The 27,110-nt window shown below is 43.8% G+C and overlaps 1 protein-coding gene across 1 annotated transcript in view; it reads right to left on the reverse strand.

Annotated features, from left to right (window-relative positions):
• Positions 1–27,110, reverse strand: part of ERC1 (ELKS/RAB6-interacting/CAST family member 1) — a 503,932-nt gene that overhangs the window by 19,600 nt on the left and 457,222 nt on the right. Inside the window, 1 exon segment of the mRNA XM_030214918.1 lies at positions 9,189–9,382. Within this exon segment, the coding sequence (XP_030070778.1) occupies positions 9,189–9,382 (194 nt within the window).

Consider the following 27,110-nt stretch of genomic DNA (forward strand, 5'->3'; position numbering starts at 1 on the left):
TGCATGGGGACATCAAAGCATATCATTGATATTCTAACAGGATGGGTGTGGATAGGTGAGGGGAGGGTGATCAACAGAGTCATACAGCTATATGGTTTATAATGGGCTAGGAACCCCAGATCCTTGTTAAGTCCTTTCTGTTGGGTGTTAAAATATTCAATCATTCTGACTTCAAAGGTCTTACGTTCTTGTATGGTTTTAAAGTTACCTTTCAGGATTCTCACTGTGAAGTCACTGGTACAGTGTCCTGGTCCTGTAAAATGTTGACCAACAGGCGTGGGAACCCTGCTGGCACCAGTATTGTTCATATGATGTCTATGTAAATTGAATCTTGTCTTAAGCATCTGGCCTGTTTCTCCAATATAGCATCCTTCATTACATTTTTTACACTGAATGATATATACCACATTGGAAGATGAGCAAGTGAAAGATCCCTTTATGTTGAATATCTTTCCTTTGTGGATGACTTTGGGGTCCTGTGAAATATTTTGGCATAGTTTGCAACTGGATAAATTACAGGGAAGTGTGCCCTTCTGTTCCTTTTCAGTCTGTGATGGAAGTTTACTTCTGATTGATTAGCTTGTGTTTTAAATTGGGTGGCTGTCGGAAGGCCAGTACTGGTGGGGATGGGAATATCTCTTTCAGTAATTCATCCTCCTGGAGTATAGGTTGTAGATCTCTTATGGTTTTCCTCAGTTTTTCCAGCTCTGGATTGTATGTCACTACAAGCAGGATTCTGTCTGTGGATTTTTTCTTTTTGTACTGTAGCAGATTCTCCCTGGGTGTTTTGAGGGAGGAGGCAATATTCATGGAGATTATTTTGGGGTTGTAGCCTGTTTGAAGGATTCAGTCAGGCTTTTAAGGTGTCTGTCTCTGTCCCCTGGGTCAGAGCAGATACAGTGGTATCTCAATCAGTGATGGCTGTATACAAACATCTATATACAAGAAACCCACAGACAGATGCAGCTACCTCCACAACTCCAGCTTCCATCCTTCACATACAAAAAGATCCATCATTTACAGCCAAGCCACAAGATACCACCGTATCTGCTCTGACCCAGGGGACAGAGACAGAAACCCGCTTGTAGTGACATACAATCCAGAGCTGGAAAAACTGAGGAAAATCATAAGTGATCTACAACCTATACTTCAGGAGGATGAATTACTGAAAGAGATATTCCCATCCCCACCAGTACTGGCCTTCCGACAGCCACCCAATTTAAAACACAAGCTAATCAGAAGTAAACTTCCATCACAGACTGAAAAGAAACAGAAGGGCACACTTCCCTGTAATTTATCCAGTTGCAAACTATGCCAAAATATATCACAGGACCCCAAAGTCATCCACAAAGGAAAGATATTCAACATAAAGGGATCTTTCACTTGCTCATCTTCCAATGTGGTATATATCATTCAGTGTAAAAAATGTAACAAAGGATGCTATATTGGAGAAACAGGCCAGATGCTTAAGACAAGATTCAATTTACATAGACATCATATGAACAATACTGGTGCCAGCAGGGTTCCCACGCCCGTTGGTCAACATTTTACAGGACCAGGACACTGTACCAGTGACTTCACAGTGAGAATCCTGAAAGGTAACTTTAAAACCATACAAGAACGTAAGACCTTTGAAGTCAGAATGATTGAATATTTTAACACCCAACAGAAAGGACTTAACAAGGATCTGGGGTTCCTAGCCCATTATAAACCATAAAGCTGTATGTCTCTGTTGATCACCCTCCCCTCACCTATCCACACCCATCCTGTTAGAATAGCAATGATATGCTTTGATGTCCCCATGCATACTTCCTACCCACCCCCCTCCTCCCACCCTATCAGACTGTCATAGTAATGCTTGAATGTTTTCACTTATATACACTGAGGCATATTTTCAAAGCACTTTGGGAGGCTAAGTTCCATAGGTTTCTATGGAACTTTGGGAGGCTAAGTGCCTTGAAAATGAGCCTGACTGTCAGCTAGCACATTTGCTTATTTCCGATCTGAGGAAGAAGGGCAACCTTCGAAAGCTAATCAAGAAATGTATTATGTCCAATAAAAAAGGTATTGTCTTATTTTCTTTTCCATGTTTTATTTTGTTTGATTTCTATTGATAACATGGTGATTAGACAAATCTTGGATTTTAGATAAGTAAACTGCATGATTGCTGTCACTAGATTGTTTGGTATTGCATTTGGTATTACAGGAACTTAAGAGCTTTGAAGTCAGAATGATTGAATATTTTGACACCCACCAGACAGGACTTAACAAAGATCTGGGTTTTCTAGCCCATTATAAACCATAAAATTGTACTGCTTTGTCACCCTCCTATCTCTATGCATATCTCCCTGTCCCTCATCCACCAGACTCTTCCTGTCTCTCACCTATCCACCTTCATCCTGGTAGACTGTCACTGAAATGCTTTGATGTTTCACTTATATATACTGTCATCTACCAACATTTGCTTATTTCCGATCTTACAAAGAAGGGCTACCTTCGAAAGCTAATCAAGAAATGTATTAAGTTATGTCCAATAAAAAAGGTATCATCTTATTTTCTTTTCCATGTTTTATTTTGTTTTATTTCTATTGATTACCTTTAAAAGTGGACTAACACAGCTACCACACCTCTCTACTTTGGTATTGTGGAAAATATGTGGCTGAAATGCTGAATAGTCTGGGTGTCAACTCAGGGTGTCAAGAGTATAGTATTGTTCTGAATTTTGAGAAGGACTTAGATTTGAAGCCACCTTACCTTACACCATACAATCTCACTGCTTGTTTCACTTATATAGACCCTTGGCCTAACTCCTTTGAACTGTATTCAATTAAAGTTACCCATTCTTCGGTTAATTTCACCCACAGCTCTTCTGATTTAGGTCTTTCTAATGATGGTTTCAATGTGTTAATTCAAAATATCTTTTTTGTGTCTCTGTGCCTTGTTGGTCTTGATTAGAATGTAAGATGTATAGCACTGCTGATGACTTGTAGTGTTATGGAAAAATAATTGCTACAAACTATTATCATGACTACCAGCTACATTCCTGCACCATTTACCTCACTTTGGAATATGCTATAATGACCATTAGTTAACTAAGACAATTACTGAGTGAATGCTCAGTGCCTTATAAACATGTTTTTGCTGTGTGTGTGTGTGTATATATATATATATATATATATATATATATATATATATATATCACACAAAGGGTGCAATTCTACTATAAAGTGGCACTTAGATGTAAGGAGCTGCAGCACTGGGAGAATTATTTTATAATGGCACCCAAGCACCCTAATTCCATTAAAAAATACTAGTGTAAACCCGAATCACCACATCAAAATGTAGGTACACCCACTCATACTGGGCCTATGGGAGGTGAAATTTACAGTATTCTATACTGTATGTGTAATACTAGGCATGCCCATGGGCCACGCCTATACGTACACCGCCTTACAATCGTGCATTATGCTATGTATGCATAACTTTAAAGAATAGCGCTTAGGGTACTTGCACAAGTGGCACTTTTTGTTGCACTTATGTGCACAAGGTGTGTATAACTGCAGGCATATAGTTACAGAATTGCCTTTCACATGCTTTCTGTTTCTGACCTCCAAGTCTGCAATCTATTTGTGGCATGTTCTATGTTCTAGCATACTGTGTTCATCATCTCCTACCTTGGTTGCAGCAAAGCCTTGTGGTATGTTGTATGTTCTAGCATACTGTGTTCATCATCTCCTACCTTGGTTACAGCAAAGCATATTGAGACTATAGTGTAGAATCTGTAGGAGGTAGAACTTTAAATGAAGAAAATACATTTCTGAAAGCAGATATAAATCATTATGCAGCCGGTTTCTTGAAGACTGATGTGAATTTTTGAAGAGGGTAAAATACAGTTCCTGGATAATTAATATAGATACGAGATTGGATGTGCATGTTATGTTTCATATCCATGACAGAGGATGATTTTGTTGTATGATTCACAATGAGCATGCCTTGTCTATCCCCTACCCTCTATACTGAGCAATTATGAGGTACCTGCAAATTCTGTTATAGGAAGGGGAGAGCGAAGAATGAAATAATGTCTATATCAGAAATTTTCATATAGCTACGTCAGAGCCAGGAAAAAGCACAAGATGTTATGTATTAGTGCAGCGGACTTTGATCCTGGGGAACTGGGTTCGATTCCCGCTGCAGCTCCTTGTGACTGTGGGCAAGTCACTTAACCCTCCATTGCCCCAGGTACAAAATAAGTACCTGTATATATGTAAACCACTTTGAATGCAGTTGCAAAATACCACAGAAAGGTGGTATATCAAGTCCCATTTCCCTTTCCCTATTATATAAAGTGATGTGGAAAAGATTTTCCCCTTTGCCTGATTTCCCCTATTATTGCATATGAATCACATGGATAGGTTTCTAATCTTTAAAGAGAACATATTAGACAAAGGGAATCCAAATAAATGCATTATAATTTTTAAATTATTATTTCATTTATTCAAGGAACAAAGTTACCTAACACCTATACCACCCATGTGAAAAAGTAATTGACCTCTTAGTCATTCAAATCAACCAACTGATCAAACTTAATTGACAATTAGATTCAGCTGATTAAACACAGCTAGGCTCGATTGCAGCCAGCCCTGTTGAATCTAAACCTCACTATGTATTGAGCCTTACCATGGGAATGAAGTAGTATCTAAAGAGTTTCTACATAAATGCTATACCAGGATCAAAGGAAGTTCCAGAAGAGATGAGAAAAAATATTGATGAAATACACCAATCTTGAAAGGATTACAAAGCTGTTTCTAAAGCTCTGGGACTCCACTGATCCACAGTGAGACATTATCTCCAAATGAATATGACTCGGAACAGTGATGAATCTTCCCAGGAATGACCAGTTGCAAAAATTACTCCAAGGGCATAGGGTGTCTCAAGTTAAACATAGATGAGTAAAAAGAATACAAGCTGGAAGAAAATTAACCTTCAAAATGCATTCTTGTTCTGAGACCTCAATAGCTATGGTACAGAATATAATCTTGATATTGTGAAAATTTGGATTTCCTTTCTTTTCTTGGATTTAATCCTCCTGTTAGCTTTTGAGATCCCGATAAAACATGAAAAAGAGTTTTTAAAAAAAGCATTATTTATCGCTTTCCCAAACAGTAAAATTAGGAGGCAGCAACCCTCTTGTAGGCGCATAAAAATGGCTGAAACATATATTAAACCAAAGCAAATTCCTCTAGTTTGGTCATGTGGGCTTTCAATCAAATACTTAATCCATTCCAGGAGTTCTTTTCATATCACTATATAGGATATAAAAGAAAATTTATAATTTCGCTATGCCCTGAGGTATGTCCAGAATTGCAGCAAAAATACAAGCATAAAAGGCCCAATTTTGGATGAGTTCAAAGAAACTCAATATTTAAGCTTTTATTCCAGGAGAAGCTCTAAATCCCTTACTTTTCTGCAGTTTCTTACATGTGGCAACTCAATTAACCAGGTGACTGTAGAGGTGGAAAAATGAGGGCATCATCCACTTCAACTTCCATGCCAAATCTCATAGGAAGTGAAGAGTTAATAAATCCCACATTAAGCTCCGACGACAAAAATCTCTAGGAGGTAGAGAGCAGGATGCAGCCAAGACAATGAAGGTATCCACCTGGGACACAGTAAAAGAGTAAAGGATAATTTTTCTAAATCACCTTCTTAAATATTTTAACAGCTAGCCTTGTCAATCTGACAATGGTATAGAATGAGAACTTTATACTGTGTTTCACACAGAGGAATCAAATTAAATGACCAGGTAAGATGCAGACAAGAACTGCCTAATGTGCAGAAGAGACCAGAAATGGATGTGACTATCCACTAGTTCTTGCAGACCTTGAAAACAAACATTTAGCACACCAGCATTCTGCATGGTTTTGCAGATCAGACACACTTGGATCGATATCCAAAAGCACATATATGGTTAGCCTTGCCACTTGCCACATAGGTGATTTTAAGAAAAACATTCTAGGCCACGTCAATGGATAATATTAGATAAATAGGGGTGAGACATCAGAGGCTGCTGAGCTCATTGCAGGCATTTCCATGGTTGGCTATTCCTTAGAGTGATATCAGTGAGAGGTCTTGCCTCAAACTACATATTGCTGCTGCCGCAGAATGTGGACATAGGCACTTGACCAAAGGGCATGACCCTGCTCTTCTTTCTTTCATACGAAATCATAAGGCTAGAAGGAGCAAGACTATTCAGATAAGTGAAACTAATTTTGTGCCCAGGATCATCAAAGCACAGTGAATATTGCTCCTTCCTTAGAGTTATCACTTTCCTCGGGAAATCGAACCCAGCCCATTCAACGTGCTTTACTATGGGAGATGACGAGTTCATCCCTTTTGGGGGAGGGGGGGGGGAGGACAGTCTCCTGGAGCTAGTATTGATCAGCATTTTTGGTGAGCAGAGTGGTTGCCGACCATTTGGCTCATGTTGTGGTTTAATTTATACCCTTTAGAAATGTAGCAAATATTTCAATTGCTTCACTTTAGCACTGTCTTTTCTATTGGATTGTATACTTATACAGCAGTACATTCAAGACTACATGTGTAGACTCCTGATGCAAGCCCTGTAGCCGAAACACAGCTGTGTTGAGTCATTTGAAGGACTGGAATAGACATTCTTGTGTTCTTCATTTGCCTCCACTGTGGTATCTTTCTGTTTGACAGTGGAGTTTGGTTCTTCTGTGTTTTCCTGGGATTGCACACATCTTATATTCAATGACACACTTTCTCATACAGATGTAACATAGTTACATAGTAGATGACGGCAGAAAAAGACCTACACGGTCCATCCAGTCTGCCCAACAAGATAACTCATATGTGCTACTTTTTTTGTATACCCTACTTTGATTTGTACCTGTGCTCTTCAGGGCACAGAGCGTATAAGTCTGCCCAGCACTATCCCCGCCTCCCAACACTGGCTCTGGCATAAACCGTATAAGTATGCCCAGCAGTATCCCCGCCTCCCAACCACCAGCCCCGCCTCCCGCCACCGGCTCTGGCACAGACCGTATAATTCTGCCCAGCACTATCCCTGCCTCCCACCACCGGCTCTGGCACAGATCTTATAAGTCTGCCCAGCACTATCCCCGCCTCCCAACCACCAGGCCCGTCTCCCACCACCGGCTCTGGCACAGACCGAATAAGTCTGCCCAGCACTATCCCTGCCTCCCAACCACCAGCCCCGCCTCCCACCACCGGCTCTGCCACCCGATCTCGCCTAAGCTCCTGAGGATCCATTCCTTCTGCACAGGAAGAAGGAATGGATCCTCTGGAGCTTAGTAGCTGTTGATATTCTTGAGAGCAAGCATAATCAATCAAGCTCACCTATAAACATCTAGCCCTAATACTAAATGCCACAAATGCATCAGAAATGTTCAACACATTCTACCAACATATTTTTTTCTCACATACTTGAAAATAACAATACAGAAAGCAAATAGTAAACTACAGCCAGGAAAACACACACACAAGTACAGTATAATGAAATGACTAATTCTCCCTTTCTTTCTCCAACTGTAAGAGCGTTTCCTGATGTAGAAAAGGCTACACAAAGGCAGAATAAGCAGTTTTTGTTGTTATGTCCTAGAGTTCTAGATATAGGGACATTCTTTTTCTTATATTTCCCTGTAAGTGTATGATCAAGCACCATGGTAATATCTATATATTTATTTTATCCTTCTCGGTTAGTAACGTTTCTGAGTAATAAATTGGTTGAGAAGGGAACTTCTCATCATGGGCCAATAGTAGAAGCATGAGGGAGATATAGCCTGGGTCTGTCCGTCTTAAAGGAATACAGTAAGAGTACCCTCCCCTTAGGATAGTTACCATATTATTGGTATAGCTTTTTGGCAATACCACATTTCTGAGATTGTTTGAGATCTTGGAATCCTATATATGGTGGACTTGAGATTGTTGGAAGTGATTGTTTTGTTCCCTGTGTGATTTGTTGTAGTTCTGGGAGGTTTTTCCAACTGATTTCTGTAAGGAGCGGTTCTTATTAAAAAATTTTAAATTTCAAGACAAGTAAAATTAAAAAAAGAAATGACATTAAGAGATAATTTGGCTTGATACATCATATATTCATCCAAGTATACTAAAAGTAAGGAAGGATACAGGTATTGAAATAATTCCAAGAAAGCAGAAAACAAGTTGTACTTCTTAAGCTAGCTCTAACTTCTACTCTTATTAGAAAAAAAGACTGTTTCCCTCAGGCACTTTTTAAACAAATACATTACCACAGAAGGGATAAAGTATCTTGTAGTATCTAGTTCACAGACTTCAATGTTGTGATGCAACAGGACGGGAGGCATCAGAGCACTGCAACTTATAAGGAAGGAGTGAGAGAAGTCATAAGACTTCTGAAATTAAGGGGTCAAAGAACCAACTAAAATGTGCTCTTGCCTTATTATCATAGGCAATAGAGGTCCTAGTCTTATTGCTCGATTATTATATTCCATAAACTTCTCATAGTATTTTCAGTCATAAATGAACATTCTCGATTATTTTTATTCATAGTCATTTTCTCATTTATGTATTTTCCTTTACTAGTTCCAACTCATGCTCTGCCAACCCTTTAACCATTAGTTTCCAAACCATAGTTCATTCTGACTTAATTATGCTTTCTTTGTGACTCATTGTCAAGACAATCAATTTTACAACTAGCTTTGGAGACATATCACTTTGTAAAAGTTAGACCTCCACACTATTTAAGTGAGGTTGCCCTGTGACTTACTGGTCATATATTGACAGTATATCCTGGATAAAAATATTTGTTTATATATTTAATTACTGCACAATAAAAATGCACTGGGTCTTAAGATGATTCTTGTTTGCGTCGACTTTGTACTGTCTGGTTCCTGAAAGAAACCCCCCCCCCCCCCCCCCGGAAGGACCCTTTAAATAGGATGTCAAATTAACTCCCAGTATATCGGAATTCCATTCAACACCCTTCAGTTGCTCTAATAATGCTTCAGGCAGCATATCATTTAGGAACAATGCCTAATTTAATTCCTGTGGTCACAGTAGTAGAGCATTATGAAACAGGCGCCAAATCTTTAGATGAGTGACATTACCATGCCAAGTCAATCACTGGTCTCTCTTCTCTATGCATTTCCTAGGTTCTCCCATCTTACCTTTCCAACTCAGCAATCTTCTTATCCTTGTCATTCTTCTCATTCTCCATTTCTTTCAGAATTTCCAAGAGACGATCCACCTCAGTCTGAGCTTTACTAGATTCTTCTCGATACCTGGCCACCTCCTTCTCAAGCTGCTGGATTCGGTCACTTAGTTCTGGGCTAGCCCTTGCTTCCAGTGTGGCTTCCTCAGCCTATAAAAAGAGAAAACATTCTGGATGAGACAAAATAATCTAAAAAAAATTGTTAATAAGCATTGTCCAGAATGACCCATGCTATTAAGAGCGAACAGTCTAATTTTCAGAAGTCAGTATTGAACAGAGTGTGCTGTATAAAGGATTCTTCTACACTGAAAATTAGAGAACAGTAGTTTTCCTATCAAAAATAAAGATGGCCACATATAATGATTCTGCCAGACTAGTGATTTTAACATTAATGATGCTAAAGATTTAAGTTTGCACCAGGTAACTCAAAGGACTACTGCTGTTCAAAGTCTTCTTTTTTCTCTTACTTATTAGTATTACAATTGAAGCTAAGAAGCTGAATTGTTCAACCTTTGTTAAATGAACTATTGCACTTTTATATTATCACAGCTAGAAGCATAGCTTAATCACAACAATTGTGAGAAAATGCACTTGGACAATAAAAACAATGTTAATTGAACAGTTGTTCTATTATATTATAGAAAACTCATAACAAACACATTTTTTTAAGATACTAACCGAGAGAAAAAAAAGGCTTCGGCAGTCAGAAGTTAGTAATGCAACTGTGGTTAAACTTCATCATATTCATACACATTGTTTACTAAGGTGCGCTAGCAATGTTAGTGCGTGCAAAAACCTAGCGCGCGCTATGTAGACACCCATAGGGCGGGAAGAATATGATACACTTAAACTGAATCGCGAATTAAATTTCAAAATGTTTCCCCTGAGAAAGTCTGCCAGAGGGTGAAATGGGTCACCGTTGGGATTTTTCATATTTTCACAAGCCATTGAAAAGCTGTTGAAAGCTTAGGGCCCTGTTTACTAAGCCATGCTAGCATTTTTAATGCATGTGCTAAGCATTGGTGAACACTAACCATGTAGAGGCATTTAATATTCCTCTGGGCGTTTACACGGTTAGCACGGTAATTTTTAGCATGCGCTAAAAACGCTAGTGCACCTTAGTAAACACTTAGGGCCCTAAGTGTTTCCAGTGTTCTCTATGCTGCATGACTATGAAGACAGCGATTTGTAATATAACCTTCGTAAAAAAAAGTGGTATTTTTTAACTTTGAAAATGACATTGATATAAAAAAAAAGAGGTTTTTGGCTGATGATTAGTCTATGCCCGAAGGAACTGCAACATGTATGAATGTGGTGAAGTTTAACTATCATTGCAATGTTAACTTCTGCCTGCTGAAGCCTTTTTTTCCTCTCAGTTCGGATCTGTAAAAATTTGTTATGAGTTTTCTACTATATAATGGAATAATTCTTCAATGAACATTGTTTTTATTGTCCCAGTGCATTTTCTCACAATTGTTGTGATTAAGCTGTGCTTCTAGCTGTGAGAATTAGTTCTTTTGAGTATTTGCATTGACTTTTTATATTATGATATTGCTGGTTCATTTGCCTTGTGACCACCAGAACAGGAACAATGTTTAGGAATAACTTCTACTGACTTTTTCTCAAACTGTTCAAAATCTGACTTAAGGGACTCTCAGGGGAAAACCCCCCACAACTGATACTGACCAACCACTCAAGAAACACATAAGGAGCAATGTGTTTGCTGCATTCATGACCAAGTTTACATGCTAAGAAATATGAAGCACAGAAAAAACAAGGCTTTGTGCTACTTTAATGCATCATTCCTAGAGGAATTTCTCCACTAGTAATATTCCACAGATTATTGATACAAAAGTGCAAACAGGTCAAAGAAAGGTCATGGACTGTTTCATTAGGGGAAGGATTAAGGCAACTATGAAATGTAAAAAAAAAAACAAAAAAACAAAAAAAACCTTACTGAAGACTTCCTGTGGCATCACTGCACTGAATGGCCACCTGATCAGTAAGCTCTACAAATGACTCCAATTAAATAACCCTAGCCCCCAATCTGTGAGTCCATGAGTAATCTGGGGAAGTGCTCCAGGTTAAACCAGCATGATGCACTGCTGACTACAAAGTGGTGGCTGAGTAATTTAAAAGTATTTGTGCACATCAAGCCAAGATTGAAGAAAAATGTTATCTCAAAATAATGCAGGCAGACATAGGAGCCACAGGCACTGATCAGCAGAAGTAATACAATACACCACTGCAAGGAGAGAGTCCTTATGGCTTCCCAGGCTGCTCAGAACAGTTGCAAAGTGAGCTCTCTAGTGTAAACATGGACAAACCGGTCTACTGGAATTGTATTCTGAGATATCTAAGATGGGCTGTCAGGTGGATAGAATGAAAAACAAGCTGGAGGACTGGACAGAGAACAAGGAAACATTAAAAGTGAAAGTGTTTATCAGATCTGTTACCATTTCAAGGTAATACGGACTTCACCCCAGAACTTGAGGATGTGGTTTTTCTTCAATGGGGCACCACACGAGTTGCATTGATAGAGCATCTATGGTCCGAAAATGGACAATTACTGCGGTCGGCAGAGCTGAGACAGGGGATCTGAATACCACAGGAGGAAAGACTAGCACATATACAAATTCAGGATTATATTGTGCTCCCTGGGAGGGGATACCCCATTTAGGTAGGAAACTTAGCGAGTTCTTTACAGTCTCCCTGGAAGATATTAATCTGAAAACTCCACAGACTCCTATTAGAGAAGGAAAAAACAAGGAATTTAAATGAGCTGAAGGACAGGGGAGGAAGATATCTTGGCCTTTATTTTGCTTGTTAACACATATCTCACAACTGATAAACGGATCAGACCAGAGAAAATATCAGTTTTGTATCATTCACAGAGCCTACTTACCTCAGGTACAATCTCAGAAGGTGGGGAAAATCTAAACCAAAAACGCAACACAGCAGACAATACTGCAAGGCCATAACAAAATACTTGGCTGATAACTGCATAGACATTTCGTGTTGATTCTAAGAGGATACTTTTGGATAAAGTGGTAGCTTTAGGGGGTCTGCGGACAAGGTGCATGACTTTTTATTCAAAAAGCGCATTGTGGGTAAGAAACGTTTGATGCATTATTGGCTGGAGAAGAAGCACCTTCTTATTGGTGCTGGAGAAACAAAATGACTTATGGTGCTGGAGCAACAAGAGGTCAAAGCAACACCAAGGCAGAAGGCAGAATTTTGATGATCTGGCAAGATTACATCCAATCCCATTCCCCTAAGAGCATGTAGCCTTGTTTGGAATAAAATGGTACTTGGGTGAGATTAGAGAAATGGAGTAATTTCTAATTTCACTAACAGTAGCATGATTATGCGAAGATGGGAAGCAGGGTTGGGGAGAGGAAGGACAAGAGAATGGAGGGTAGGATTTAGTGGAGTGTATGTAGTGGTGGTCTCCTTGCTATGTCTGGTGGTTTAAAAGAACACCCCCCCCCCCTTAGGCAGTAATGGTACCTTGATGTGTTTTGGGAGAAGGATAGGCTAGAGGAACTACAGGTGGAAAAAGAGGAGTAGTGAGGAAGAGGGGGGGAATTAATGGAGAAAATGAAATGATGGTGTAATTTGTCATGTGGTGGTTGTATTAGATTTATTTTTGTAGTGCTTACCTCATGTGTCAGTCGATGCTGCTTTAGCACTACAGCTGACTTAAATATGTACCAATAAAGATGTAAAGTAAAAATGAGAGCGAACGAGCTGCAATAGTACAAAGACCTTCTTTTGAAGTTGGAGAACCATTTCCAATATATTAAGTGTGAGGGCTGCAAGTTGAAAATATGCAGCCCTATGACAGTTGGTCAGGCATACATTTCACAAGATCTTATGAAAGAGGGGTGAAAATTTTAAACCAGAAATGAAAATAGATTGGCCCCAAATCTGACAGTCAGCCTAGAGATATGGTTGTTTATCTCCATGGATATGTGGTGAGGGAGTGGATCCTACAGGCAGCCCAGAGAGTGAACTAGGTGGAGTGGCAAAATGCTCAGCTTGAAATATTTCAAGATAGATGAAGGCAAGAATATAAGGAAGCCATAGAAAGGCTCCGAGTAGAGAACTCCAGTTACAGATGACTACCCAATTGGCCTTGCTTTTACAGTAAAGGGGAAAACCTATAGGGCCTGGATTGTTTAAGAGGTGCAGGAAGCACAGGAGAAGCTGGGGCACAATAACCAGCAAGACATCAGGGAATGGCAAGGCTCTGTGAAAACATAGTGTGTCCCATCCTAGACCTAAGGGCTCTGAACAAATTCCTAGTCTGAGAAAAGTTTAGGATGGTTTCCCTGGGCACCCTTCTCCCAATGATTCAGGAAAATGACTGGCTATGCTCTCTGGACTTACAGGATGCATATTCTCACATCCTGATACTTTCATCCCACCGGAAATATCTGATTTTGGATGGAAACACATCACTTTCAGTACCGCGTGTTGCCATTTGGCTTCATCTCAGCTCCCAGGGTCTTCATCAAATGTCTAGCGGTAGTTGCAGCATCGCTATGCAGACTGGGAGTCCATGTGTTCCCTTGTCTCAACAATTGGCTGGTGAAGAGCACTTCTTCGGATGGAGCTCAAGAGTCCATGCGAATGACTATTCGGGTGCTCTAACTACTAGGGTTTATTTACTTTATCCCCCGCCTTGTCTAGTAACTGGAATTCATAGGAGCCCTGCTCAATACACTGAAGGTTCGAGCTTACCTTCCGGAGACAAGAGCAGACACTCTTGTCGCACTCGCTTCCAAATTGCAAGCCTTTCAGCAGGTCACAGCTCAGCATATGTCAAGATTATTGAGCCACATGGCTTCCACAGTGTATGTTACACCCATGACACATCTTCACATGAGAAGCTCAAAGCACCCTGGCTTCTCAGTAGTATCAAGCCATGGGGGAGCCTGGAAGATGTCACTTCAAGAGTCCCTGGAGCTTGTATGCTCCCTTCAATGGTGGACCATTCAATCCAATTTGACTCTGGGACTTCCATTCCAAATTCCCCAGCCACAAAAAATGCTGACAACGGACACATCTCTCCTGGGATGGGGGGCTCAAGTAGATGGGCTTCACACCCAAGGTGTTTGGTCCACCCAGGAAACAAATCTTCACATCAATCTCCTGGAGCTCCGGGCGATCTGGAACACTCTAAAGGCTTTCAGAGATTGGGTGTCTCATCAAATTGTACTCATCCAAACAGATAATCAGGTTGCAATGTATTACATAGTAACATAGTAGATGACGGCAGAAAAAGACCTGCATGGTCCATCCAGTCTGCCCAACAAGATAAACTCATATGTGTATACCTTACCTTGATTTGTACCTGCCTTTTTCAGGGCACAGACCGTACAAGTCTGCTCAGCAGTATTTCCCGCCTCCCAACCACCAGTCCCGCCTCCCATCACCGGCTCTGGTACAGACCGTATAAGTCTGCCCTCCACTATCCTCGCCTCCCAACCACCAACCTCTCTTCCCCCACCTGCTCCGCCACCCAATTTCGGCTAAGCTTCTGAGGATCCATTAATACTGCACAGGATTCCTTTATGCATATCCCACACATGTTTGAATTCCGTTACCGTTTTCATCTCCACCACCTCCCACGGGAGGGCATTCCAAGCATCCACCACCCTCTCCGTGAAAAAATACTTCCTGACATCTTTTTTGAGTCTGCCCCCCTTCAATCTCATTTCATGTCCTCTCGTTCTACCGCCTTCCCATCTCCGGAAAAGATTTTTTTGCGGATTACACCAACAAGAAGGGGGGGCACTGGATCACACCTTCTGGGTCAGGAGGCCATCCGGATATAACACTGGGCTCGACAGCATGTCATGTTCCTTCGAGCCACTTATCTGGTGCACAAAAACAATACCCTGGCCGAAAGACTGAGCAGGATAATGCAACCACACGAGTGGCCTCTCATATGGGCATAACCCGCAAGATCTTCCAAGAATGGGGCACCCCCTCGGTAGATCTTTTTACCATTCAGATCAATCACAAGGTACCTCAGTTCTGTCCCAGGCTTGCTAACATTCTTTCCTTGACCTCATGCCCATCCTGGTGAAAGCTGCTTGCACACCTTGGATTGCAAGAGAGCACTGGCCTATTACATGGAGCAGTCAAGGCCCCACAGAAAGTCCCCCCAACTTTTTGTTTCTTTTGATCCCAACAGGATGGGGGTCGCCATCGGGAACAGCACCATTTCTAACTAGCTGGCAGACTGCATTTCCTTCACTTATGGCCAGGCTGGGCTGGCCCTAGAGGGTCATTTCATGGCTCATAATGTCAGAGCTATGGTTGCATTGGTAGCCCACTTGAGGTGAGTCTCCACTGAAGAAATCTGCAAGACTGCGACATGGTCTTCAGTCCACATATTCACATCTCATTACTGCATGGAGCAGGATACCCGACACGACAGTCAGTTTGAGCAGACAGCGTTGCAGAATCTGTTTGGGGTCTAGAATCCAACTCCACCCTCCTAGGCTCATTTTATTCTGTTCCAGGCTGCACTCTCATTCAGATTGTATATAGTTTCAGGTTAATCTATGTTATGGCCTCGCTGTTGCAAGGTCCAATTGTCCAATGTTTGTTGTTTTTGGTGAGCCTGGATGCTAGGGATTCCCCACTCATGAGATTAAATAAGCGAAGGTATTTACCTGTAGCAGATGTTCTCCGAGGACAGCAGGCTTTATATTCTCACAATCCCTCCTACCTCCCCTTGGAGTTATCTCCTCTGTTATTTTTACTTTATTCTTGCTGTAGTATTAAACTAAGGAGACCACGTTCTTGTGATGGACAGGAAGGCACTCGCGCATGCGAGATGGAGCGTGTCTCACGCTTCACAAAAGCTTCACTTATACTTTTTATAAGTCCCGGACTGGGCCCCACACTTGTGAGAATATAAAGCCTACTGTCCTCAGAGAACACCTGCTACAGTTAAGTGTTGTTCCTTGATAAGCAGTGGCACTATGACAGAAGCAGCTCGACACTGTGTGAAAACGATGTGTTAATATACATATGCATATTCTGATGTTTGAATGTTCTATGGAGTTATTCATCACTTCCCTGCTCCAATTACATCTGAATAAACCTCATATGACAAATAAAGAGGAGGAAAGACAGGAAGGAGCACATCTTGAGTTTAGTAAATTGTTTTACTGTTTAAGAAATGAAAGTGCAAAAAATAAAATTCAAACATGTAAAATGGAGGAAACCTGATGTTTTCAATCACATAAAGTGACCTGACAGGATAGGTCAGACTTATTATAAGGCTCTAAAAACTTATAACATTGATACTGAATAGTTAAAAACTTTCATTAAAGAAATATGTTTTATGGTAAAAGTGAGACACTCCAAGATCTGTAATGTTGCCTAGAACAACATTTCACAGCAGGTTTAAATTACTTGTCCTAAGGTGTGGATTTTTAAGATAATACATACCCTGATACAACACAGTAGAACAGATTATTCAGGTTACAATAAAGTATACCCACACACTGAATTTATTAAGTCTGAGAAAGTGCAAGGTGGTCTAATATAGGAGGAGTAGCCTAATGGTTAGTGCAGTGGGCTAAGAACCCGGGGAACTGAGTTTGATTCCCACTGCAGCTCCTTGTGACCCTGGGCAAGTCACTTAACCCTCCAATGCCCCAGGTAAAACACAGATTGTCAGCACACTAGGGACAGAAAAAGTACCTGCATATAGTATATATAAACTGATTTGGTTGAAAAATGCCAGTACCTCTGTGGGGCAACACTTTACAAACCAGAACACTGTACCAGTGATTTTATGGTAAGAATCCTAAAAGGGAACTTTAAAACAATACAAGAATGTAAGACCTTTGAAGTCAGAATGATTAAATATTTTGACACCCACCAGACAGGACTTCACAAAGATCTGGGTTTTCTAGCCCATTATAAACCATAAAACTGTACTGCTTTGTCACCCTCCTATCTCCATGCATATCTCCCCACAACTCATCCACCCGACTCTCCCTGTCTCACCTACCCACCTTCATCCTGTTAGACTGTCACTGAAATGCTTTGATGTTTCACTTATATATACTGTCATCTACCAACATTTGCTTATTTCCGATCTGACGAAGAAGGGCAACCTTCGAGAGCTAATCAAAGCTAATTAAGTTATGTCCAATAGAAAAGGTATCATCTTATTTTCTTTTCCATATTTTAATTTATTTCTATTGATTACCTTTAAAAGTGGACTAACATGGCTACCACATCACTCTACTCGTTGTACCCACAGAAAGGCACCCTACCCTTAAAACAATTCATCACTCTTCATGTTATTGAAAATCTCACTTCTGCAGCGGTTCACATGCTATATTTTAATTTTCTGTTAAATCTCAGTAATGTATGTAATGTAAGCCACATTGAACCGGAGTATACCAAATATAATTAATTTCTCTTCCTGTAATATAAAATCTTATTTAGCTTCTCTAGCGATTCACATGATGTATCGTAATGTCAGTTAACTTCTATTATATATTTCTCAAAAATATTTATTATGTAAGCCACATTAAACAGGAGTATACTCTCTGGATAATGTGGGATATAAACGACATAAATAAATACATACATAAATAAATAAATAGATGAGAATTTTCCAGCCAAGCAGTATTCACTTAAGTGCACACCTAGATACGATAGCATATACTTTACTGGTGGGCATTTATATGGATGGAGGGCAGAGCATGGACAGGGTGCATAATTACACACAAATTTTAAAATTTTATAATCTATACATGGTCTTTTGCAATCTAGCTGCAAGCATTTATACTAGCTCTATGGCTCGTATCAGTGTTCACACAAGGCTGGTCCTGCCACAAGACAGACTACATAACTGTGAAGGCAACAGCATTACAGGTGTGCAGTATCTCATCTCCCCCTTTTCCCTTCCTACCGCTGCTGCCTCACCCACTGCCCTCCCTTTTCTGAAGCCAAAGAGATCAACGGATTCAGCACTGGTGTGGGGCCTTGAAACACAGTCTACACTCAAATATTGTCAAGAGAAAGGTCAGTGTCAGAGGGGAGTGGGACATCTAATCTCCTAAGGCCCTCCCTGACACAAAGCCCCTCTCTCAGTTTCCAAAGCCCATATATGGAAGACTGATCTCCTAGCAATAGTACTGCAAGACTATCACTAGGGGTCAGAAGCACCATTTTGGAATCCAAAGCCAGATGAGGAAGGGGACTACTCCTGCCCCATTCCAGTAGCCCACCAGGAATGACCCTCATGTAAGTCCCTGGGGTGATAAGTATGTCCTAGGGGGTGAGCAGAGGGTTAGCTTTGGAAACTGTGGAAAGGGCTTGGGGGCTCAGATCAGGAGAGTGGAGAAATCAGATTGTGGGGATTTGGGGGAAGAATCCTTATTAGGACCCTGGCTATGCTACCAGACTGACAGTACTACTACTACTACTAGCGCAGCTGCATTTACTGGCACCATTTTGAGGTAACATTAAATGCAGCCACACTGTCAGCAGAAGTGACAGCTAGCACGCAGTTCTGCTCTGCATGAAAGCTGTCACTGCCGGTCACTCCTCTGACCTGCCCCAGCCACACGCAGTTCCCACTCTCACTCTCTCCTATATATATATATATATATATATATATATATATATATATATACACACACACACACATATATATACATACACACACATATATACATACATATGCATACACAGTGCACTCCATTTAAGTGCACGTCGGATAAGCGCATGCTCTGTTTAACTGCATGCCGTACTTCAGTCCCGTTTTTGGCACCATCAATTTCTATGGGGACAAACTTCGGTTTAGCACACAACTGATAACTGCAAGATTTGCTTATATGCATGGTTCAAGACCACTCCTCTGCAGGAAAATCTCCACATAAGCGTGCGCACGGAATATGGAAGCCGATTGGCGCGTGACAACCAACAGAGATTTCAAATTTACCACCCCTTTAACTGCCACAGGCAAAATAAGCGAAAGAATGTTGTTAGAGTGTACACTGGGATTGTCGTTGTTGCGGCGGAACTGTAAGACTTTAACACTGGCTGAGCGAATAGAAGTTCTTAAAAAATTAGAAAATAAACAAAGTCAAGCATCTATTGCTAAAGAATATGGTGTCAATCCCAGTCATATTTCACATGTCTTGAAGCAGAAAGACCAGCTTCTAGAAGACTGGCAAAGCAATACAAATCCACAACGGAAACGAAAACGGGTGGGAAAAGCTGAGGAGAAAGCTTATGGAGAAAGCTAACCAGCTTGCTGAAAGTCTTGGACTAACTGAATTCAAAGCCACTGTTGGATGGATGGAAAGATGGAAGATTCAAGAAACAGCATGGTGAGAAACAAGACACTGATGACTTTGGTGCTGAAAATTGGATTGTTTCAGTTCTTCTTACCATCTTTTTTTTTTTTTTTTAAATATCTTTATTATTAGAAGAAAAGACATGTAACATTTGAACATCACATTTCGGCTCAATGAAGCCAACTATTTCCAATATTTCCAATATCTAGCAGCCGATAATAACCTATAAATACAATGAATACATTGACTACATGTGTCAGCTAACAAACCTTGTTGTATAACCTTAACATAATACAACTATCAAAATGAGGCCATTTTAAACATAAATGTATCTCCTCTCCCCTTCCCTCTAACTTTTTAGTTTATACCCGTCTAACCCCCAACCAGTGGTGGACTAGAATGCTGCAGATGGCTAGATGGGAAACGGAACGCAGTAAGTCCACTGGAGGGAGAGGTCAGGCATATGGTTCTTTATGGAAGCTGTTTGAGGTACTGTATTCTTCTTACCATCTTGAACGAGTTTGCACCTCGTGACATTTTCAATGCTGACGAAAATGGTCTCTACTGGCGAGCGATTCCTGATGGAACACTTGCATTCAAACATGCCGAAACTACTGGAGGTAAAACGTCGAAGGACTGACTGACGATCCTCCTTTGCTGCAATATGGATGGGAGTGAGAAGTTGGAACCCCTCATCATTGGAAAGAGCAAACAGCCCTGTTGCTTCAAGAAAGTTAAGTGACTTTCTGTGTCATACGAGGCTAATGCAAATTCATAGATGACTGGGGAAATTTGGAAGCAGTGGCTAAAGAAGCTAGACACTAGAATGCAGGCACAAAAGCGTCAGATTTTGCTGCTTTGTGAGAATTGTGCTGCACACAGGGATGATGACTGGCTGTCTAACGTCAACCTATGGATCAGGGCATAATATCCAATTTCAAACAACATTATCGGGCTCTTGTGCTACGTTGTCTGATGAGCGTTATGGATGACCAGACTGGAAAGGATAAACGTGCTGTTGAACTGGCTCGTAATCTATCACTGTTGGATTCCCTACATATGCAGGCAACCACTGTGAACTGCTACAAGCGGGCAAGCTTTGTTAAGGATGTGGAGAAAGACGAAACAGATGCAGCTGTTGCAAACGCGTCAGATGAACAGGTTATTGACATCTCAGCCGGTGTTACTGAAGAGGAGTTTCATCGCTACATAGCTGTTGATTACGATCTACAAACAGCTGACGACAGTGCTGATGTTGAGATACGCGCCTACATGCAGGCAACAACGGCTGATGATGAAACAGAAGATGAAATGAGCAGCGAGGCACATGCTGACGAAATTCAACAAACTCCTCGTCACTTTTGCAAGAGCACTGGAGAATCTGAAAGTGCTGGCAGAGAATTCCAAAGCACAGGAACCGCTGGTACAAGAGGCGAATCGGAATGTGGAGATATGCTTCAGTGAGATTTAAGGCCATCAAAACCTCTCCATACCGTACCGCTACTATGACTGACTGCAGTGTTTCCATAAGAAAGGAGAAGACCTTAAACGCCCAATTGACTGCCTTGAGGTCTAAAATGGGTCTGAAAGAGCCTTCCTTTTTGGGAACGATGAAATAAATGGAATAGCGTCTCTGCCTGAGCTCCATCGGGGGAACTGGACAAATAGCCTGGAGGTTAAGAAGCCTTTCCAGAGTGCCCTGGACGATGCCCATTTTGAGACAAGACCGACAAGGGGACTCCAGAAAAGCATCTGATAGAGGGTGTGCAAATTCTAAGGCGTACCCTTCTCGAATAACCTCCAGAACCCACTGGTCAGAGGTGATTTGGGCCCACTTCCAGTAAAACTGTGCCAAATGTGCTCCCAAAGGCTCTAGAGTTCCTAGTATTCCACTTGGTGATCGCGGACACCACTGCATCCACTATGGGCGGTTTTAAAAGAGATTTGTCTGCCTTTGGAACTGGATAAATGGCTTTAGTCAGTCTAAAGGCCACACCAGGAACATCCCACTGTGCCTGAATGACATCTCTGATGTCCTGATGCATAGGAAAAGTCCTGCCTGGCTTATGGACCCCTTTGATTAATAAATCCACCTTGTGCGGTTCTGAAGCAGGAGCATCTTCGTCAAAATGCAAGTTGGAGGAAACTAAAGCAATTAACTACTATAACTCCTCTTTGTGAAAGAGTCTAAGCACAGAAGGAACCTCACCAGGAATGAAAGGATCAGCATCTGAATTCCCAAAACCAGGATCCTCATCCAGATTGTCTGCCTCAGAGAAATCCTGGTCCTCTAATGCTTGCATGCCTAAGTCTGCGTCAGACCCTAGGCCATCCTCCAGAGTCCATGCACCTCTGGTCCATTTAGCAGCTATCAACTGACCCTCTGAGGGTCTCTATTCTGAAGTCCCAGGAGAAGGGGAAGTCTGCTGTAGCATAAAGGCTTTGTGCATTTGCATTACAAATTCTGGGTGAAAGCCGCCCTCTAACCCCGCAGAAACACGGGAATTACCCTCCAAAATAACTTGGGGAGCCAAAACCAGCACAGAAAGAGGCTGTTCTGCCTGCGCGGCAGGAGACGTCAAAATGGCAACGGTTCCCGCCGAAATTGGGACCGCCGACTTTTCTTTCAACACCTCATTGCCAGCTGCCAAGTGCCCTTGTGAGGGACCCAACTCCAGGGTTCCCTCAATGGCAGTGCAGAACTTACAAGCGCCACTTGATCCCAAACTGCGGTGCTGACAAACTGAACAGCGCTGGAGCTTCTCGGCCATAATGAAGCCACGACGCGCTTTTTTTTTTTTTAAATTAGAAACTCTGGCGGGAAGGAGGAGAGAGCAGTCGAAAAACAAGCACAGGAGAGCCAGTATGCCCGTGAACTTAAAGGACAATGCCCCAAGCTGCACAGTTTTTCTTTCTTTCTTTTTTTTTTTTTACTTTGCTGAAAGTGAATGATACATACCTGTAGCAGGTGTTCTCCGAGGACAGCAGGCTGATTGTTCTCACGACTGGGTGACGTCCGCGGCAGCCCCCACCAACCGGAAGAAGCTTCGCGGGCGGTCCGCACGCAGGGCACGCCCACCGCGCATGTGCGGCCGTCTTCCCGCCCGTGCGCGACCGTTCCCGCCAGTTGAATGACAAGCAAGAAACAACATGAAAACGCAACTCCAAAGGGGAGGAGGGAGGGTAGGTGAGAACAATCAGCCTGCTGTCCTCAGAGAACACCTGCTACAGGTATGTATCATTCACTTTCTCCGAGGACAAGCAGGCTGCTTGTTCTCACGACTGGGGTATCCCTAGCTCTCAGGCTCACTCAAAACAAGAACCCAGGTCAATTGAACCTCGCAACGGCGAGGGTACAACAGAAAATTGACCTACGAAGAACAACTAACTGAGAGTGCAGCCTGATCAGAATAAATGCGGATCCTGGAGGGTGGAGTTGAATTTACACCCCAAACAGATTCTGCAGCACTGACTGCCCGAACCGACTGTCGCGTCGGGTATCCTGCTGGAGGCAGTAATGTGATGTGAATGTGTGGACAGATGACCACGTCGCAGCCTTGCAGATCTCTTCAATAGTGGCTGACTTCAAGTGGGCCACTGACGCTGCCATGGCTCTAACACTATGAGCCGTGACATGACCCTCAAGCGCCAGCCCTGCCTGGGCGTAAGTGAAGGAAATGCAATCTGCTAGCCAATTGGAGATGGTGCGTTTCCCGACAGCGACCCCTAGCCTGTTAGGGTCGAAAGAAACAAACAATTGGGCGGACTGTCTGTGGGGCTGTGTCCGCTCCAAGTAGAAGGCCAATGCTCTCTTGCAGTCCAATGTGTGCAACTGACGTTCAGCAGGGCGGGTATGCGGCCTGGGGAAGAATGTTGGCAAGACAATTGACTGGTTAAGATGGAACTCCGACACCACCTTCGGCAGGAACTTTGGGTGGGTGCGGAGCACTACTCTGTTGTGATGAAATTTGGTATATGGGGCATGAGCTACCAGGGCTTGAAGCTCACTGACCCTACGAGCTGAAGTAACTGCCACCAAGAAAATGACCTTCCAGGTCAAATACTTCAGATGGCAGGTATTCAGTGGCTCAAAAGGAGGTTTCATCAGCTGGGTGAGGACGACGTTGAGATCCCATGACACCGTGGGAGGCTTGATAGGGGGCTTTGACAAAAGCAAGCCTCTCATGAATCGGACGACTAAAGGCTCTCCAGAGATGGCTTTACCTTCCACACGATAATGGTAAGCACTAATCGCACTAAGGTGATTCCTTACTGAGTTGGTCTTGAGGCCAGACTCTGATAAGTGCAGAAGGTATTCAAGCAGGTTCTGTGCAGGGCAAGAACGAGGTTCTAGGGCCTTGCTCTCACACCAAACGACAAACCTCCTCCACTTGAAAAAGTAACTCTTTTTAGTGGAATCCTTCCTAGAGGCAAGCAAGACACGGGAGACACCCTCAGACAGACCCAACGCAGCGAAGTCTACGCCCTCAACATCCAGGCCGTGAGAGCCAGAGACTGAAGGTTGGGGTGCAGCAACGCTCCGCCGTTCTGCGAGATGAGAGTCGGAAAACACTCCAATCTCCACGGTTCTTCTGAGGACAACTCCAGAAGAAGAGGGAACCAGATCTGACGGGGCCAAAAGGGCGCTATCAGGATCATGGTGCCGTGGTCTTGCTTGAGCTTCAGTAAGGTCTTCCCCACCAAAGGTATGGGAGGATAAGCATACAGGAGGCCGGTCCCCCAATGGAGGAGAAAGGCATCCGACGCCAGTCTGCCGTGTGCCTGTAGTCTGGAACAGAACAGAGGCAGCTTGTGGTTGGTCTGAGAGGCGAAAAGGTCCACCGAGGGGGTGCCCCACTCTCGGAAGATCTTGCGTACCACTCTGGAATGGAGCGACCACTCGTGCGGTTGCATGACTCTGCTCAGTCTGTCGGCCAGACTGTTGTTTACACCTGCCAGGTATGTGGCTTGGAGGAGCATGCCGAACCGGCAGGCCCACTGCCACATGCCCACGGCTTCCTGACACAAGGGGCGAGATCCGGTGCCCCCCTGCTCGTTGGTGTAATACATTGCAACCTGATTGTCTGTCCGAATTTGGATAATTTGGCAGGACAGCCGAGCTCTGAAAGCCTTCAGTGCGTTCCAGATCGCTCGGAGCTCCAGGAGGTTGATCTGCAGATCCTTTTCCTGGAGGGACCACAGACCCTGGGTGTGGAGCCCATCGACATGAGCCCCCCACCCCAGGCGAGATGCATCCGTCGTCAGCACTTTCGTGGGCTGCGGAATTTGGAATGGACGTCCCAGGGTCAAATTGGTCCGAATGGTCCACCAGAGCAGTGAAGTGCGGCAACTGGTGGAGAGGCGGATGACATCTTCTAGATTCCCGGTGGCTTGGAACCACTGAGAAGCTAGGGTCCATTGAGCAGATCTCATGTGAAGACGAGCCATGGGAGTCACATGAACTGTGGAGGCCATATGACCCAGAAGTCTCAACATCTGCCGAGCTGTGACCTGCTGAGACGCTCTGGTCTGCGAAGCCAGGGCCAGGAGGTTGTTGGCCCTCGCCTCGGGAAGGAAGGCCTGAGCCGTCTGGGTATTCAGCAGGGCTCCTATGAATTCCAGAGACTGAGTTGGCTGGAGATGGGACTTTGGGTAATTTATCACAAACTCCAGCAGCTCCAGAAGTTGAATAGTGCACTGCATAGACCGGAGGGCTCCTGCCTCCGAGGTGCTCTTGACCAGCCAATCGTCGAGATATGGGAACACGTGCACTCCCAGCTTGCGTAGGTAGGCCGCTACCACCACGAGGCACTTTGTAAACACTCGTGGGGCAGAGGCGAGCCCAAAGGGCAGCACACAATACTGAAAGTGCCGTGCGCCCAGACGGAATCTGAGATACTGTCTGTGAGCTGGCAGTATCGGGATGTGAGTGTATGCGTCCTTTAAATCCAGGGAACATAGCCAATCGTTTTTCTGAATCATTGGCAGAAGGGTGCCCAAGGAAAGCATCCTGAACTTTTCTTTGACCAGGAATTTGTTCAGGCCTCTCAGGTCTAGGATGGGACGCATCCCCCCTGTTTTCTTTTCCACAAGGAAGTACCTGGAATAGAATCCCTGCCCTTCCTGCCCGGGTGGTATGGGCTCGACCGCATTGGCGCTGAGAAGGGCGGAGAGTTCCTCTGCAAGTACCTGCTTGTGATGGGAGCTGAAGGACTGAGCTCCCGGAGGACAATTTGGTGGCAGGGAGGCCAAATTCAGGGTGTATCCGCACCGCACTATTTGGAGAACCCACTGGTCGGAGATTATGAGAGGCCACCTTTGGTGAAAAAATTTTAACCTCCCTCCGACCGGCAGATCGTCCGGTACGGACACTTTGAGGGCGGCTATGTTCCCGTGGATCCAGTCAAAAGCCCGTCCCCGGCTTTTGCTGTGGAGGCGCAGGGGGCTGCTTAGGCGCACGCTGTTGACGAGAACGAGCGCACTGGGGCTGTCCCTGTGCCTGACGAGGCCTTCGGGCCGGCTGGGTGAACCTACGCTTTGCAAAAGAATAGGGTGCAGCCTGCCGGGCCCGGGAAAAACGTCCACCTGCTGAGGTGGATGCTGAAGGCGCCCGGTGGGAGAGCTTGTCGAGGGCGGTTTCCCGCTGATGCAGTTGGTCCACCAGCTGCTCGACCTTCTCACCAAAAATGTTATCCCCCCGGCAAGGGACGTCGGCCAGTCTCTGCTGGGTGCGGTTGTCCAGGTCAGAGGCACGCAGCCATGAGAGCCTGCGCATCACTATACCTTGGGCCGCAGCACGAGATGCCACGTCACAGGTGTCATAGATACCCCTGGACAGGAACTTTCTACACGCCTTCAGCTGCCTGACCACCTCCTGAAAAGGCCTGGACTGCTCCGGCGGGAGCTTATCGACCAGGTCCGCCAGTTGCTTCACATTGTTCCGCATGTGGATGCTCGTATAGAGCTGGTATGACTGGATGCGGGTCACGAGCATGGAGGATTGGTAGGCCTTCCTCCCAAACGAGTCCAGAGTGCGAGACTCCCGCCCCGGGGGCGCCGAGGCGGTATCCCTCGAACTCCGTGCCCTCTTGAGAGCAGAATCCACGACCGCCGAGTCATGGGGCAATTGGGGCCGCATCAACTCTGGGTCCGAGTGGATTCTGTACTGGGACTCTGCTTTCTTGGGAATGGTGGGATTAGATAATGGTCTCATCCAGTTCCGAAGCAGTGTCTCTTTGAGGACATTGTGCAACGGCACCGTGGAGGACTCTCTAGGTGGTGTTGGATAGTCGAGGACCTCGAGCATCTCAGCCCTCGGCTCATCCACAGAGACCACGGGGAAGGGAATGCAAATCGACATGTCCCTTACAAAGGAGGCAAAGGAGAGACTCTCAGGGGGCGAGAGCTTCCTCTCTGGTGAAGGCGTGGGGTCCGAGGGAAGACCCGCAGACTCCTCTGAGGAGAAATATCTGGGGTCCTCCTCTTCCCCCCACGAGGCCTCTTCCTCGGTATCGGACATGAGCTCATGTAGC

This window comes from Microcaecilia unicolor, chromosome 9 (assembly GCF_901765095.1).
Source record: "Microcaecilia unicolor chromosome 9, aMicUni1.1, whole genome shotgun sequence".
Classification (NCBI taxonomy): domain Eukaryota; kingdom Metazoa; phylum Chordata; class Amphibia; order Gymnophiona; family Siphonopidae; genus Microcaecilia; species Microcaecilia unicolor.